Source organism: Micropterus salmoides, unplaced genomic scaffold (assembly GCF_014851395.1).
Source record: "Micropterus salmoides isolate LMB-PRFRI ecotype aquatic unplaced genomic scaffold, ASM1485139v1 Ms_hic_scaffold_11, whole genome shotgun sequence".
Classification (NCBI taxonomy): domain Eukaryota; kingdom Metazoa; phylum Chordata; class Actinopteri; order Centrarchiformes; family Centrarchidae; genus Micropterus; species Micropterus salmoides.
Window position 1 is genome coordinate 32,013,593 of NW_024040152.1, and position 18,031 is coordinate 32,031,623.

At 40.0% G+C, this 18,031-nt stretch overlaps 1 protein-coding gene across 5 annotated transcripts in view; it reads right to left on the reverse strand.

Annotated features, from left to right (window-relative positions):
* Positions 1–18,031, reverse strand: part of cdk14 (cyclin-dependent kinase 14) — a 198,214-nt gene that overhangs the window by 52,275 nt on the left and 127,908 nt on the right. For all 5 annotated transcript variants that reach the window (XM_038712296.1, XM_038712299.1, XM_038712297.1 and 2 more), the window contains 3 exons: positions 17,658–17,721; positions 12,222–12,270; positions 4,773–4,912 (listed from right to left, as the gene is read on the reverse strand). In XM_038712296.1, the coding sequence (XP_038568224.1) occupies positions 4,773–4,912; positions 12,222–12,270; positions 17,658–17,721 (253 nt within the window). The remainder of the gene's footprint in view (positions 1–4,772; positions 4,913–12,221; positions 12,271–17,657; positions 17,722–18,031) is intronic.

Genomic DNA, 18,031 nt, shown 5'->3' on the forward strand with positions numbered 1-18,031 from the left:
GAATCCATGATTTTTGTTGCGAGCTGCACATGCGCAGTTCCTAGTTAAGGACCACTAGCAGAAGCAGAGTAGGGCGGGTCTGTGAGAAGCTGGTAAACAGGGCTTTGGTTCAGCTGAACATGTTCCCCTTACCAGCTTAGCAACATGGACTGGAGCAAGAGTTTCAGAGTGGTGAGTTATTAAGCTGTAACAAAAGTATCTTTCATCCGTAAAGTTTTAACTGAGCTCTGTCTCTACATCACAGTAACAACTTTATGTCCATTGACTGCCTGGAGGGTAGCTAGCGTTTGGAAGGGAGAGGAGAGGCAGCAGGCGGACGTCTTGTCACAGTACATTTCCATTTATTCATTTAGCTGACACTTTTATCCAAAGCGACTTACAATTGCTATACATGTCAGAGGTCACACGCCTCTGGAGCAACGAGGGGTTAATTGTCTTGCTCAGGGACACATTGGTGGATGGGTCACAGTGGGGAATTGAACCCGGCTCTCTTACACCAAAGGCATTTGTCTTATCCACTGCGCCATCACCACCCACTTAGTACCTTAACTTCCTTCAGGAATTGTTTGTCAAGCCTGCTCGCTGCGTTGGCGAAGGGGGTCAAACTACAACATTTAACTAGCCATTAATTTTAAAACACCAGCATGCACTTGTCCCTTTCACCTCAAACAGTATCTTGACCCCACATCAGTATGCCTCAGAGTTTAAAATTTTCGGTGGCAAAGGCTTATGGGTAGTATATAATAATACTTACAGCAGTGTTATATTATCCGGGAGAGTCCTGTGTTTTCATGTTGATAGATATGAGGATATCATTAAAAGAAACATATGAAGCAGTAATTCAGTGAGAGGAAAATACTTCAATCCATGTAAATCTTCAGCTGTCCAGAGAGACTTCTTGCCCTACCAGACACCCACACTCTCACTGAAATCAAATTATAAATGTCACAATCCAATCCACACAGTAACAGCAACCCCAGGAGCTCTATTGTCTCAATAATTCTGTCATTGTCCCTGGTAATCTGTCTGGGTATTGTCTGAATAAATCCATAATACACATGACAATGGAGTGCACAGTTGGGCATAGAAAACATACTGTTCATCCCTGCAGGGATAACATGGGACATTTACTTGAAAGGTTCATCAATTTCTAAACCATCTTTGACATTTTTTCTTGGCCTGTTTATCTTTTATTTTGTTCGTTTCAGAGTACTGGTTAGGGTACTGGTAGCACTGGGGGTTTTGACTATAGAATAATACTTACTGGGCTGTTGGCTCCAGTCTTTACTGTTGGAAGAACACGATTATCATGTTGCAGTTTTAGCCAAATACTCACAACTGGAGCAATTATCTAGTTCTTTATCTCACACTCATTTCTCATTTGCATAATTTTGACACATCCGTCCCCCATAAAAGTGCAAGCGGCAAATATACACTCGTCTTCCACACGCATGGAAAATACTTTGTGTTGATCCACTCCTGTCCTCATTTTATGAAGCTGTTTTAATTCATTCCCATTCTTTCCTCAGTGGCTCTGATGAGGAAAAAAAAAGAGAGATAAAGGGAGAATAGAGAGAAAGAGAGAGCGAGCATGACAAAAATCAAAATGAGCCATCTCTCTTCTCTCCCTCTCTTAGTGACCGCCGCTTTCCTGATTCTTTTCAGACATGACAACCTGCTGGGTGCTGATAACAGGATTAATAATGCTGAAAATCCTAATCAGGGGGGAATTAAAAATGGAATTCAACCATTAATATTACCACCATGTCAGTGGCAGCACACACGGGTCTGCTGAGCAGGCTTTTCCTATCACTAATGAAGAACAGCTTAAGGGATTGGTGATGTACGTATATGTACCCTGTCAAATAATATGGATATGCAGTCATCTCTGACATGCTTTCATGCAATAACCCAATTCTGTTTGAAAATTGAAATATAGCCTAACTGTGAAGCTTTGGCTAAAGCCTCTGACTCAAAATACATATGGGAAATAAACAGTACTAATGAAAATCTGCTTCTAAAATGAAGATGTGTTGAAAGCTAAGATGCTGTGTGTTTCTGAGGTACTGTGTTTTCAGTGCTGGTTCTTTTATTTAAAGAGTGCTTCAGTGTGCTGTTGCTCTGGGCAAACAACAAGTCAGGAAGATAGAAAATCAAACTGAGCATGTTGCTGCGGCCAGCAGAGGTCCGACTGGGCTTACTCTCCCAACGGCATCCACATAATAAGACAGGCTTTCTTTGCATGAACAAAAACAACCCCAGGTCGCTGCTCGCCGCCTTCTTTGCAGAGAGAGAGAGAGAGACACTGAGACAGAGAGGAGGAGGATAGTGTATGATCCAGTGGAGCTGAGGGAGCTCAAAAAAGAGATAAAGAAAAACACAAAGGAGAGAGAGAGTCAAAGCTAGAGAGTGTCAGAGAGAGAGACAAAGGCAAGAGAGGCTAAGTTTCTGACTGTCAAGGTAACTATACTTTTAAGAAAGTAAAAATAGACCTTCTGTAGATACATGTAATTACCTGTTATGATTACCAGTTAGCTATTTAAAAAATTGCTATTTTTCTCTGCTGACTTGCAGTTTTTAAAATCACCTAAATTTATTGCACCATACCCCCCCCCCCAACAACTCAAGTTTGTGTAATTTTTGGGGCAAATAATCATCCAATTAAATCATGTTATTAACTACACTGCGTGCACAAGTATTAGGCAAGTAAGTATTCTAAATGAATAAGTATTGCTATGCACATTTTCCAACTTTAAACCATATAAACTTGATTGTTCATTGGAGTTAATCATTTTCAGGTGGTATGTATTTGTGTAATGAAGGAGGGTGTGGTGAAAGTGAATGACACATTATATCAATGTTTGCATGATTATTAGGCAGTCTCATGAAGTCAGGTAAAATGGGCCAAAAAAAGAGCTTTAACTGACTCTGAAAATTCAAAAAGTTGGAGGCGTGACCAGCAGACAACGGAACGTTTTGTTGCGAATAGTCCACTGGGGTGCAGAAAATGCATGGAGAAGAAAAGACACATATTAACTGCAAAAGACTTGGGTTGAATTAAATGTAAAGCTACGAGAAACTCATTATACCCATATTCCAGAACTACGTCCTACCTGGAGTGTCCAGAAGTACAAGGTGCCAAGTGAGACATGGCCAAGGTCAGGAAGGTTGAGACATAACCCCCACTGAATAAGATTCACAAGTTGAAGTGTCGAGACTGGGCAAAGAAAAACCTGGTTTTATGGACAGATGAAATGAGAGTGACTCTTGATGGACCACTGATGGACACAGCATCACTTCGACTCAGACTCAGGCAAGTGGAGGAGGGGTAGTGGTATGGGCTGCTATCATTAAGGGTGAGATAGCTGGTCCTTTTCGGGTTAAAGATGGACTGGAACTCAACTCCCAAACCTACTGTCAGTTTCTGAAGATACTTTTTTCAAGCAGTGGTACAGGAAGAGGCCCTTAGCCTTCAAGAAGGCCATGATCTTTATGCAGGACAATGATCCATCACATGCACGCAGTACTCCGCTGCTTGGCTAGCCAGCAGGGGCCTCGCAGATGCCCAAATAAGGACTTCGCCTCCTTTTGAGAACTTGTGGGCCCTTCTCAAACAGCAGATTTACAGTCAGGGAAAACAATACACCTCTTTGAACAGCATTTGGAAGACTAAGGGTGCTGCTTCAGTGAAAGTTGATCGTGAACATATAAAGGAACTGGCTCATGGCAGTTATTGAAAAGAAGGGTGGCTATCTTGGTTACTAAATATTTCTAAAAGGCCACAAATGTTAATTGTCATTTTATGTTGTTATACATACTAATATAATAGTAATTCTGCACACATATATATATTATCATGAGCAAGACAAAACTCACTTTTCAGGTTTAAGGTTCAGTTATATTTTGGATTGACTGAGAGCATTGTGTTTGTTCAACATTAAAATTGATCCTGTGGATGGGCTTAAAGTGGGGATCGTGATTAGAGTCCTCTGCATTATCTGCTGGTGACCTCATGACTATTAATGGTGGTATTTGGACTGTTCTCCACAGAAATGATTGGTGTATCACCTGCGCGTAAAATTGGACTTACGTACGTACTGCATGCAATTTGTGTAAGTACAAGTATAAAGTCTTGTTGTTTGTACATAGTTTGATGATTATTGACTAATATACACTATAGTATAACGTTCTATTCAATACTAATATACACTATACAATTCTACATTATGTGACTTGTGCTGTGGAAAACAACTTAAGCCCAGTTGTAGCCTGAATTTGTTCACAATTTGGCGAATTGGCACCAACAAAAGTATGCCAAATTACTGTAGTTATTAGCAGTTCCTGTTTGCAGTGTATCCAGTGTATGGGGCGGCTGTGGCTCAGGACGTAGAGCGGGTTGGCCGTTTATCGGAAGGTCGGCGGTTCAATCCCTGGCTCCCCCTGGTTGTATGTCGAAGTGTCCTTGGGCAAGATACTGAACCCCGATTTGCCCCTGGCGGCAATGATGAATGAGTATGAATGAGTGTGAATGTTAGTTTCCGTTTGAGCACTTAGGCTCAGTGTATGAATGTGTGTGACTGGTGAATGCAGATGTAGTGTAAAAGCGCTTTGAGTGGTCGAAAAGACTAGAAAGGCGCTATACAAGTACGGAGCATTTACATTTATCCATGGATGGACAGACATCTTTCACTGGAATACTTTGATACTGCCCGACCTGCCAGCACAGACAGCTGGTGTTAGTGCAGCAGTAATCGGAATGGGGGGTTACGTACTGTCCTGCAGCTCACAGAGCCGTGGAGGAAGGTTGCTGAAGTATTCGTGGTTCAGAGCTGCCTGGGCTGACAGCCGGTTCTTTGGGAAGCACTGGAGGAACCTGGAGGCCAACTCCTCTGCATGGTCCACATAGCCCAACCTGAGACACATGAACACACACTATCAGCGTGACCACAGAAACATACATATACAGTATATACAGAGATACATGAACAAAAAACAGGCAGTCAACCTATTAAGACACAAGAAACCAAGAACTTCAGTTACCCATCATACCATTCATTCATCCCTCTAAGAAAGCAACTCACTTTTTCTCCAATTCACAGATCTGCTGACAACAAAAAACAAGTCTTTTAATTATGCTGAAGCTTTGCTGACTCAAGAGGAAAAACACTTTCCTCTTACAGGCAAATGAGCACACACACGCTTACACCTTTCTCTTTTGAGCTTGCTTCGCACATGGCGACTGGGTCACCATGAGAAACAAGTGTTCATTAAAGCAGACTCCATTTGAATGTGTGTGTGTCTGAGCGTGTGTTCGTACTGGGAGTCACTGAACTCCTGAACCAGCCCTACCTAGCAGCGCTGAGGGGTAGAAGAGATTGAAAATAAACGAAGAGCAACAAATTCAGTCAGTAATTAGGCATCCACTGCATTAAATAAACATGATGTTATTCAGCGCAGCCCGCTGGCCCGCAGCTCGCAGTACTCAGAGTGCCTCTCATGTTCTGCAGGCTTCTCATGGTTGGCTCCCTAGTCAAGCACTCTGACAGCCACTCCCATGGCTCTCAATGGGGATCTCAACTCGACTTATCAGCAAAGAGACAGAGGGAGGATAAATCTCTGTTCAACTCATCAACGCCACTCAGCAAAGAGGCAGAGATAAAGTTAATGAAGTCCATCAGGGCCTCTTCTTGCCTCTTTCTTGCCTCTTTCTCATACAGCTGGAACATTCTGTGCAACTCCACTCCAAGTTTAAAGACAAACTTGTATTTGTGTGAAACTACACTAATGGAAAGAAAGCCTCCTAGATTACTGGTTTTATGGTTTGGGGTTTTAAGGCCAATTCTGATACTGTCACCTTTTTCTTTAGTATTTTGTGCAGCTATTTAATATTTTCGAAGCTATGCCAAGGTTCTTCTAGCAGTGGTGGCACATTATGGCAGTGAGAAGTTATTATTTGAATTGTAAGCTTCCATACATTCTGCAACATGATGTAAGTAAACGAGTATAAGGAGTAAAAGAAAAGCATGCAAGATTAGCCTCTGTTCCACTCACTTCTGTAACTCAGTGCAATCTCTCATTCAGCATTCCAGTCAGTCAGCCTTTTTGAAAAAATGAAGTGTGATAATGATTATTTTTTTAAGGTAAGCTGCCCAGTGCAACCACATTCTCATCTGTAGACCTACGAGCACCTGTGCAGGAGCAGTTAGGGGTCAGGGCCCTTGCTGGAGGGCACCTTAGTGGTGGCAATCAGTGATTTCTGGTGAACAGGCCTTGTGCTAAGATTCTTTTGTCAAACTGTTATTTCCACATCAACTTCAAGCTCAAACTCTCTGACATGAGATTCCATATCCCACACAACGTGGTACACTCCAAAGCCCACCATGCACAGCAACGGGCTGTGCTCCAACTTGTGCACCACCCTCGCTCCCATAGACCAGTTCAACAGCAGACCAGCTGAACCGAACAGACAGATGGGAGTTTGCACTTTAAATAAGCACAAAGCCTTCTGTTTATTTTGCAGGACTTATGTGGCTTTGATGCAAGACCATAACATTAGATGACTTTGTAAGACAAAAGAATATGACAAACGTGGAATTTTGGACAGAGTGGAGGAATAACTTTGTACCACAAAGGCAAAAACCTCAAGAGTTCAGCAGGAGTAAAAGCCAGTGTCATGGTGACTATTTACTGAGAAAAGCTTTTTGAGGTTGCCTACTTTGAGGGTGCAAAAAAGGAGGAGTCTTTTTCTGTGGAGCATGAATTGGGAACATTAATGTGCCCAGTACATTTTATGGCAAAATGCCTGTAAGACTTGAATTCTTTCAAGTGTTCTAATGATGGAAATAGTGGAGGCCAAATTTATTTTCTAGGGGCCATCAATATGGAGACCATCCAGTGGGTATATAGACATGTTGCCGTCAGCAGAGACAAACAGATGGACTCAATGGTTTTACCATTCTTAAAATTTTACACAAAAAGGTCAATTTACTTGTCATGGGAAGTAAAAGTCAGCCTGTGAAAACTGTTCTGTGGCGTTGAAGGAGCTTTGTCAGGTCTAAAAGAATATCCCCTGATGATCTCAGCTTGAACCAGGAGACTACAAATTAAAAGCTAAAAGCTTGCATCATGTGGAGGTTCACTTGGTAGGGACGGACTGAAAAAAACAAAACAGGGTATCTCAGCTTCTTCTGCTTTAGTTTTGACCATTCTTTTGGCAATCTCTCTTGCTTGAGTACCAAAACTTTATGAAAATGAAATACTACATCACTACAACACTATTCAGGTAAAATAAATCCTCCACTAAAACCAATGAAACCCACAGGACCCATATTTTCTCTGTCACCAGTGGGTGTGTCTGTAAGTGCTTTTAACTTGACTCGAGCTTTGCTTTGTAGTTTCTCTGCAGGCGTAGATCCAAACAGCTAGATTTGTGTGTGTGTGTGTGTGTGAAATCACCTGGATATGAGCATGTTGGCCTTTGTAAAGTGTTGATGTACAGTAGGGGCACATTCCTTCCTGCTATTGCTGTCAGCTAGACCGAGTGAATGAGCACACATCTGCAGTGAGATCGATAGCATCTCCTAAAACTATCACAACAGCTTCAGGTGCTGACACATCCACTGCACAGAGAAGCATTCTTTCTGCAGTGGTGCAAGACGCATGCCTTTTCTTGGTATTCTATCAGGAAACTACAGCGAGGACCAGAGAGAAGACACAGGACACCACCTGCCTGTATCATCCCCCCACCACAGCAGAAAGTGGCAGACCAGTCTCTTTGTTTGAGCAAAGCAGCAACCAAGAGCTATTTTGGACGAAAGCCTTTGTATGTTTTGTCTCATGGAGAGCTTTGATAATGTCTGACTTATTTGGGGTTGCCATGAGGGCAACTTGGACGTGGGTAAACAGGCCTTAGCATGCTACTATCTTATTTGTTCTGTATCCGGTAGTGGTTGACTGATTTGAGTTATAGAAAGCAAATACCAATATGGTGAAATAATGGCTGCTGATGGGCCTGTAACTGGGAGGCTGCCGGTTCATTCCCCAGACCGCCGTGACTGTGGTTGTGTCTGGGCAGCTTGCAGGTGTGAATGTGTGTAACTGTGTGGGTGTGATGAGGGTGCTCCTGCAAAACAGAGCCCGGTTCTCAGTAAAGCTTCCTTGAGTAAATAAGGGTTCGGCAAAAAGTTCTACAAATTCAACAAGAAAATATGTTACTTTTCCTTCTCCTCCAGAACTACACACAGAAGCGTTTTACAATCTGACGCCCCAACCAGCAGGACGACATCATTTGTCTGCGCCTGTCGAAACGGTTTGAAAACTGTTTTATGACATGACAAAACTGCAGTAAAGCTTTGGTTACATTCGGGCACAAAAACACTTGGTCAGGTTGACTGAAACGTTTGGATTGAAATCATGACTAAGGTTAAGGTAAGGTTAGGGGATTTTCGTTGTCATGGTTACAATAATAAAACACATGGTTAGGGAAACGGTCATGGCAACATTTTCCAAAACAATGGTAAATGCTAAGAACAAACAGTGTTCTCTGGCGTTTAAATCTGATGTTTTGTTGAGCCTTTCTTGCACCCTGCCCTCCCCCCTACATGGACTTTCCTGCTCTATAGCTATGCCACCACCATGAGAATTATTACAGCCACTTGAACATAAACATCGTTATTTTGGGGGACTTGCTGAAACGGCTGATGCTGCTGTTCTCCTTGGGAAAACAATCTCATTTTGGGACTGTGACTAGCTATTATTTTCACTATCAGTTCATTTGTTGATTGACTTTTCAGTTAGATTATTTAGCCTAAAAAGGGTTAAAAAAAAAAGTACTGAGAGTCGTGGATGATATAAAAGAAGCAGCATATCTTCATGTTTGGGAAGCTGAATCCTGAGAGTGTTTGGCATTTGTTTTGATGAAAAGACTGTATGAGAGAATGACAATATTTAACAGTTACTTGTTAATCTTTGCTTTTTTGTAGATAATGCAGCACCTAAAGGTTAACTGAACTATTTACTCATTATAGTAGTGATAAGAGTTAGAAAAATGTATGAATGCTTTTATTATGTGAAATCTGTTCAAAAAGCATCTAGATAATTCATTCAGGTTAAAAGCTTCATAGAGATAAACAATCCTGCAGAACCTACTGCATGCAATCACTCAAAATGCTTCATTATCATCATATCAGAGGTGAAAGACACAGATTTGAATAACTACCAAACCTGCTTAATCATAATTAAGTTTTTTTATGTTTTGGTTATTTTAAGTATGATAATCTGCAAAATAAGTTTTTTAAAAGTCCATATCTTGCAATGTTAAGTGTGTTTGTGAACTCTTTCACAAAAAATAAAAACAGTCCCTTGTTCTTTAGTCCATGGTTCCACCAAATTCATTCAACACATGCTAACAAACAAAACCAGGACTGACAACATAACCTCCTTGGTGGAGATAATAAATGAACACTGACACTAACATGACACAGCAACAAAAAGACATGATTTCACCATATATGTTTCTGGTTTCTGCATTTTGCAGCGAGTTACCTTCAATATACAGTTGTAGCCTATTACTATACATGTCAAAGTACACAAGCACATCAAAAAAACATCCATCAATCATTCCCATTTTTTGGAGCAAGAAAAACAGCACAGAGGAAAACGGCTGACCGAGCAGAAAAAAAGAGAGCAAGAGAGCGTGAGCCAACTTATGGCAGAGACAAAGAGTGTATTGCTTCACATCAAATTCATCGTTCCCTGGCCTACGATAAAAAGGCAGCGGAAAGGAAGTGATGGTCATTAACATTCCACCTCACTTTCTGTCTTCACTTTTTTATTTCCTCCTGGACTGGAGTGAGGCCAGGGGACTGGGGTGGAGGGGACAGAGGGAAAATCCACCTCAACTAATTTTACTTTGCTTTTCATTAGTCATTAGATGTTTTCAACAGACTTCTTAATAATGAAGGATCTCCAAACTCCAACTGTTACTTTTACAGCGGTCACAGATAAAGAACTGATCTAACAATTGAGATTTTTTTTCTCTATTTTTTTTTTTTTTAACAAATTTCCTGTTGATAGTTAGAACAGGAAGATAAACAAGTTCATTAATTTAATAATTTAACAATTAAAAAGGCATCAAGGTTACTGGTACGTAGCACCTGTATAATGATCTTGAGGGTCTTTTTTATGATCTGAGCCAAGGCTGGATTACAAACCAGGCAAAGAGGGCAACTGTCCCAGGGTCTCCAAAAGCTCCAGTCTTTCTGTGTGTCAGTTGAACGTTTCTTCTAAAATATTCACCTCTAAAGTACAAAATCAACTAAAATGACAAGGGCCCTAAAATGGGTCTTTCTTGATTAATTTACTGTTCTTGCAGCTGAATTCATACAGGTTGACCTCCAAATAAAAAAGTTTAGATAATCTGGCTAAACCTATTTTTAGCTATATATATATATATATATATATATTTATTAGGGCTGACCCCAAATAGTTGAAGTTTCGATGCTTCGATGGTTGGAGCCTGTTTCGACTGTCAATCTCACAGTCGAAACAACGATCATGCCATTTTGATATGGGGGTGCTCTATGTCTGATTTTACATAAAACTACCAGTTTTCTCTCAATAAGTTAATATAAAGCCTATTACAATACACATTTCAATGTTTAATGATGTAAATAAACATGTAAAAAGAATAAAACTTTCAATAAATGTTTTTAAAGTGCATGAATAAATCCACAATTGTAACCCTAACCCTGGCTTGTCAGTGCGCATGTGTAAGCGTAGGCGTGTATGTGTATGTGTGAAGTGGCAGAAGAGAACACTTGGTGAAGAGACAGAGCCCCAGCTTCACGGATGTTGTGCCGAGTTGTCCGCACCTTGAGGGACTTTCGGATAATCACCACACAAAGAATATTTATGTTTTTAAATTCCCGGCTACTTGAAATACGCTCTTTGAAAGGTTAGGGGGCAGTGGTAGACTGGACAGATGGTTGCAATTCACAACCCTCGCCACTAGATGTCACTAAATCTTACACACTGAAGCTTTAATTTGCTGGTGATGTCAATTTTGCACATGTTTTTACGCACGCAAACCGCAAATCTGGTCCTATGTTTGTGAAACACTGACTGAACTGTTGTTTTTCCTTTTTACAAGCCAGGTTTTCAGCAGTGTCTCCTTCCATGTTGCAAAAGAATTTGTGAGCTTGAGGGGGCTGCACACAGACGCAGAGGGAGAGTGGGCGCAGGAAAGAGAGGAGCGAATGCTGGCAGGAGTTTATGGAAAAATGTATTAATTTACTCCAAATCAAACTATATATAAACGGTACATACATTATAATACCGGTATAACGCCCAGCACGACCTCAGAGTGATTATTGCTATAATGTTAACTCGTTGGCTGAGCTTTGCAATAACTAACATCAGGTTCTTTATTGTCAGGCTAGGCTAATTTTCTCAGGATAAATCAAGTAGTTTTTCATTCAAATATGCTGATCAAAACAAAAGCATTGTAGCAAGTACTACACCAAAAATGTTTTCAAAACTCTCATTAATCTTTTCCACTATCCTTAACATGGGACAGAAAAATACAACCCCAAATTACTGAGATGCTGATTCATACACAGATGGAATATTAGACACATTATGGTCAGTACTTTGCGGTGTAATTCTTACTTTACAGATTATAGGCACAGCGGATTCTCCTGGGATTAAGTACACAGATGACCTATGTAATTATTATAAATCACAGGAGGAACCCAGGTATTAGGAGTCCCGTGTGATGAGGCCTTTAGTTAGCGGGGATGAATCTTCACTGAAGCAGCAATACTTTGTGATTCCAGCTGATTAGACAGCTGGAGTTTTAGAGAAATCCTGATTTGTGCTGCTTTAAAATTCCCTCTGGAAAAGTGGAAAAGACACAAACTAAACCTTTGCCCTCTGTGGTCTCCCCTCCAGATGTATGCCTCCCGCAAACAGTGGCCCACTATTGGGAAGAGCCCCAACTGCGCCCTTCTCCTGCCGCGTCTGATGTCCCAGAGCAGAAACACATGCGAAAAGCGTGTAAAGAGTGCGTGAGCTGCACTAACAATGTGTTCGCTACTTATGGGAGTTTGCATTTAAAGACAGGAACAAAGATGATAGCGTGTCCGTCACCTACAACACATATATGGTATATGCACAGACTGAGACACACACACACACAACTCTTATTTGAACAGTTCACTTACTTATTCCACGCTTGTCTGAGCTTCTTCGCACTGTACACTGTAAAGCGGTCTGTAATGATAAGAAACAAACACAAATTAACTAAGACTATTGCAAAATGGCAAATATTCATACCTTTTAACATCCTGTAAAACAGTGGCAGAGCCTTTATTTACCTCAAGTAACAGTCCATTTTTTGAAACAAGCCTACATAAGAGACTAAATAATCACTGTTAATAATCACTGTTAATCTACCATCAATAAAACACATTACTTGTTCATATGGAAAGCCTTAAAGCAGCACAAAGGGCACATCCCTTCCATTCTCGAATGCTTTTAATTTGAAACGTATGCAAGTACCCTGTAAAACTTGATTGATGAACACGTCCTGTATGAGAAAGGCTTTTAATTCCTTTCGCACAAAAACTCTTGCTCAGCAAAGATGGGAAAATAGGCTACTATCAAAGTGTTTATTTAAACCAGTATAAATATTACATGTCATTTGATCCTGCTCTGAGACTGCACATCCAATCTCATGCACCGTAGAAAGGATGAAAGGCAAAGATTACCACAGTTATTTTAACTTCAATTATTTCTTTGGAACTAACTTTTTGATTCTTTTGACTGACAGACTCTTACGGACTAAAGCAATATAAATAATCAAGGAATGAATACATATTCTGATTTTAGGACCGCTTCAAAGGTACAGAGTCACCACTTCTTTTTTGGCTCTCTTGTTTACCATGCTGGTAAATCTGAATTAATTATACTTTGATGCTCATGGATTCTGAAAAATGGTACCGAATCATTCATTGTGGAGAATCTAACAGATGTATGATGTGTAGCATGTCCATATTGACAAAAGTATAAACATTTATATGTGCAATCTAAGCAGCTTATAACTAGCGACCTGGTGGACTTAAAGAGTTGTATACAACCAACAAACTTCTTTAAAAAACAGAGCAGGCTTCTAATTGAGACCTGCTTTTATTTGTCAAAACGTGTAGCCATCAGACCAGTAAAAGAGACAGACGGCTAATTGGGACTAAGCTTTTAATTGAAGCTTTTCGGTTTCTGCAAGAAACAATAACTTAAAAGAAAAATAAATTCTTAGGTGACTATGAGATGATGCCACAGAGGTGTTAAATTACAGTAATATTATAATGAGGTAAATAAAATAAATAAAAAGTAATTCAATAGTTTCTACACGACATTACAGCAGACATTTTGACTTATCATAGCAGGAAAAACGCAGATGTAACTAATATCATTAAACATGTGAGAGAAAGATCATCTTGGAGGAATGTAGCCATAAGTCATGCAATTAATTACACCTGTGCTTTTCCTGATTTGCCACATCAATATGTCAGCCTAGCTGTGTCAACCACACTTTTTTCTAAAGATGACTACGGGACAACGGGCATACAAATTAGATGAAAGTGTTTTGCAATGAGTGTTGCTTTGTATATTAGTTTGCTAAATTAAGGAGTGGTTCATATCATTTCAGAAATGCTCTTGAGTAATATTATATGAGCAATGTACTTCTGATCCAAAGCCAGACCACATTAAAGTCTTAATTTTGAGAGGAGTTTGGTTAGACGTCTTTCCATATTTCCACAGCTATGTTTATTATGCTGTGAGTGTGTGAGGCTCTGCACTGCTCTCTTAATTTCAGCCAAAACTGCCATGTGGACACACAGTCAGGCTGAGCTGCCAACCGACCGGCCACCACACAAGCTAGCCAGCCACCCAGCGAGCAAGTCCACCTCTCACACTGCCAGCCTAATCCTACTAGCCAACCACCCAACTGTCTTCAAATTCAGCCTCCAGCCTGCCAGCGAGCCAACAGTGGGTCCAGTCAGCCAGTTAAGTGCCAGGGTTGGCCTGAACTGGCCACAGCTTCCTGGGTGCCAGAGGTGAAGGCTGCCAGCCGGAGTACCCAGAAATAGAAGGAGGGGAAGTGAAAGAAAGATAGAATGATAAGATGATAGGCATGGCTCCCACCCACTATTAAGATTTTGGGTACATTTTAGTAACAGTTATGGCAATTGTGTAAACCATACCATTGTATTACTGTTATCTTCTAGAAGGATTTAACAGGATGTGGTTCCATTTATCATATATGTTACCACAACTGCAGAGGTAAAAACATGCAAATCAATCCAGATTCACTTCTGTCACTTTGAAAACAACATTGAAAACGGATGTGCGTTGTCTATATTGTGATATTAATAAATAAATATTATATACACTTTATTTAATAGCATTTAACCCATTTTATATTATAAACTATAAAACATAATCATGTTTTAAAATGAAAAAAAATAAAATGTGTGCTATTTTCTAGACTATCCTGCCCACTTTCCATAAACAAAATCCTGTGATTCTCACATCAAAGTTGTTATAAACTCTTTGAACTTACTTATTTTTTCCTATGTGGCAAACCTGACAAGCGAAATGAAGATTTTGGAAAGGAACAAATCATGTTTCTTTTCTACCAGTCTGCTGCCCTACAATTATTTCTGCACTTGAATGTGATGATAAATGCACGCCCCTCCTTCAAATTGTATGAATCATAGTTCTTTCCCATTTTTCTTCACCTTTTTATCTATATAGATAAACATAATTTGCTCTAATGCCGTCTTACATTTAAGTCTAATTTCTGACGCTGCTTCTGTTCAATTAAAAAGCAAAACCATGAAACTTGAATGATCATCAGGCGAAACGCAGTTCCTTGCTCCAGCACATGATGAAGATAAAGATTCAGTTTACAGATAAAATTTGTGTAGCTCTTATTGGTATATAAGCCCAACCTAATATACCAATAAGTGCGGCACTAGATTAGAGGGAGAGAGCTAAGAGAAATGTGATTGGAAACGAGGAAGTATCTGTGGAACCTTGTCATAACCACAAAAATGTGGCGCCTCGACTCTGAGGTCAAGCCGCACGGTGATGTCTGAAATCCAAATTTAATGAGATGAACTGCAAAGGTTAGGATGAAAAAAAATGATGGAAAGTATTATGCATGTGAAAATGAGATGAATAAAAACCAAAAGAGTGATACGGTCACTTGGAAAAGTGTGCAGATAACGGTCAGCTCAGAGGAGCTCAGTGCCGGGGAAACTTTTCCTCTACCACAGGGAGGTTTTCCAGACTGATGCAATACTGCCATCTGCTGCTCACAGCAGCCTCTTGAATGGATTGGATTTTAATTTATCAAGCTGGGCATGGAAAAAAAACATGTTCTTTTTTTTTGACACAATAAATAGTAGGATATTGGAATATTGCAGAGCTTTTGACTGAATATGTTACCACAATAGTTCCTTTTATAGGCCAAAATGATTTAGACATATATAGAGAATCATATCCAGATTCAGTTCTGACATTTTTCTCTCTGGAACACTGACATTGGAACAACTGGACATCCTTTCCTTTCCTGTGTCACTAACGACCTCCATTAGTGAATGAAAATAAAAAGGTCAAAAACGACAAACAATATACTGTATATTTGTATTTTTTGTACACATGTGGTTTATGGTGTGGCTAAAAGAAGAAACAAACCATTTACAGGTATAGACAATTAGTTACACACAGGGCTTAATAATAAATATCTGGCCCCCTCTTAAACTTTATTTTAATAAATTAGATGTACTACAAAATCCATGAAACTGGTGCTAAAAGTAATATGCTGTAGAATTATTTAAACACTTCAATACTTAAAAAAGACTTTGACCTAAAGATCCTTTCACATAATATAAAGACTTAAAAAAACTGATACTCTGCTTTGGTTTTGAATGGGGAGGATCCACAAAAATCCTATTACATGTGTTGATTATTGATTCCTACAATATGAACATCACAAAACAGTCATATCACATCATTCACGCTACAGATTTCAACCGAACAAGGAGGACAAGCTCTGATAAACATTCACAATGCCAATTCCCTGATTATGATTACTTTGATTGCATTTCTACTGTCAGTCTGAGGCTTTATGACTTTAGGTTTACCAGATTATCTCTGGTAAAATCTCACTCTTCCAGTCTATCTTGAAAGTGCAGCCATAATAATATCGGATCTGCAGACATCATGAACAGCTGCAATGTTTGGAGGCTAGAAAAAAGGCAAAGCTGCCAGTGTGTGTGTGTTTGTGTGTGTGTGTGTGTCTCAAACAGCTGCACAGTTGTTCAACACAGTGTGTAAGAGGCAACCAAGAGCCAACTGTCACCATGGCCACAGAATGAGAGGTTACATTTGTATGTGTTGTGTGTGTGCGTGGCCATGAGAGTCACCCCAGTTGGTCCCTAATTGGCCACTGGAGATAGGAGGCTGGATCACATAGCTTTGTGATGCCTGACTGCCCCACACCATCACTCTAACCCTCTTTATGTCCATCTTTGCCTGTCCCCTCTCCTCCACTCCAGCTCTTCTTTCCTCCATCAGCTAACACTAATCTGCAGTCCCTTTATTCATGCTCCCTCTAAAAAGCCCTAATGAGCTCCCAGAGGGCATGGCTGCCCTGGTAGAGCTGCCACCCCCACACCTGCTGCTGCTGCTGCTGCTGCTGCTATATTAATGGAGTAAAGCAGTAAGCTTTTCGTAGACTGTCCCATTGGTTAATTTTGAATTTTGGTTTTGACGGTCAGGGTTGGAGTACTTAGCAGGCCTATATAAACAAATTGCGCAATGTTAACATGTTAGCAAACATGAGTGACAGTAGATTCCATGACTTCCATGAGACACTGCTTGCCAAAGTGAATGGGCTAAAGTGTTAACATACAGTCTATAGCTCAGACATTCAATGTTAATATTTCAGCATACATGTTGGTATCGGCTCCTGAGAATATACAAGCAGGTAGTTTTTTGTACAGCAATCATGTTTGCACTAATATTCAACCCAACGAGAATTCCATCTTAGGAGTACAATAGGAGTATTTACCAATTTTACTACTACAATGTCCTTTTTGGAAACATGAACAGGATCCTAATATGCTTCCTGCTTGTGTGTGATGATGTTGATAAAGTGTTCTATGCTACCATCAAACATTATCATAGAGAATCATGAGTAAGTAGGCCCCATGCTAAGCATTTAGCATACATTATGTTTAATAAAAATACACTCTGTGCTATTATATATATGCTGTGGGCTTCACGCTAACATTTTATCATACACAACATTGAGACACAGCCGGCTCCATGTTATAATACAGTATAATATGTTGAGTAAAAATAGGCACCACTTTATCATACAGAATATTTAGTGTCAGTAGGCTCCATGCTAACTACACAGTATAGTATGTTCACTATATATGGGCTTCATGCTAACCCCTTACCCTTCACTTTGTTTTTTATTATGGTCTAGGGTTAAGTATGATTCAGCTTAAGGGTAAAGGTAAAGAGGTTGGTGAGGGTTTACAGCAAGAATGTATAAGACTACTTTAGGACATGATAGATCTCACCTGGTTTGAAGTGAGGCAAAGAGTTAACTCCAGGCCAAGTATCCTCAGATGGGGTGCCGATGACCTGACAAAGACACCAAGAATAGAGAGGAGAAAGTTAACGGGTGAAGCAATAAAAAACAACTCCTGCTGCAGGTTGCATATAAATAAAAATCCAATTTATCATCTTCTATGTGCCTTTCTGGTTTAGTGCAAAAAATGTATTAGGGTAGTTAGCATGAGAAGCTAACACATTAGAAGGTTTCTAAATAAATGATAGGGATGACCACACAAAAGAATTAATAGAAAACATCATCGCATTAATAAATCACATTCACAGCCAAAGTCATTACTGGATTATTATTGATATCTGTTGGAATTCCAATGACTAGCAT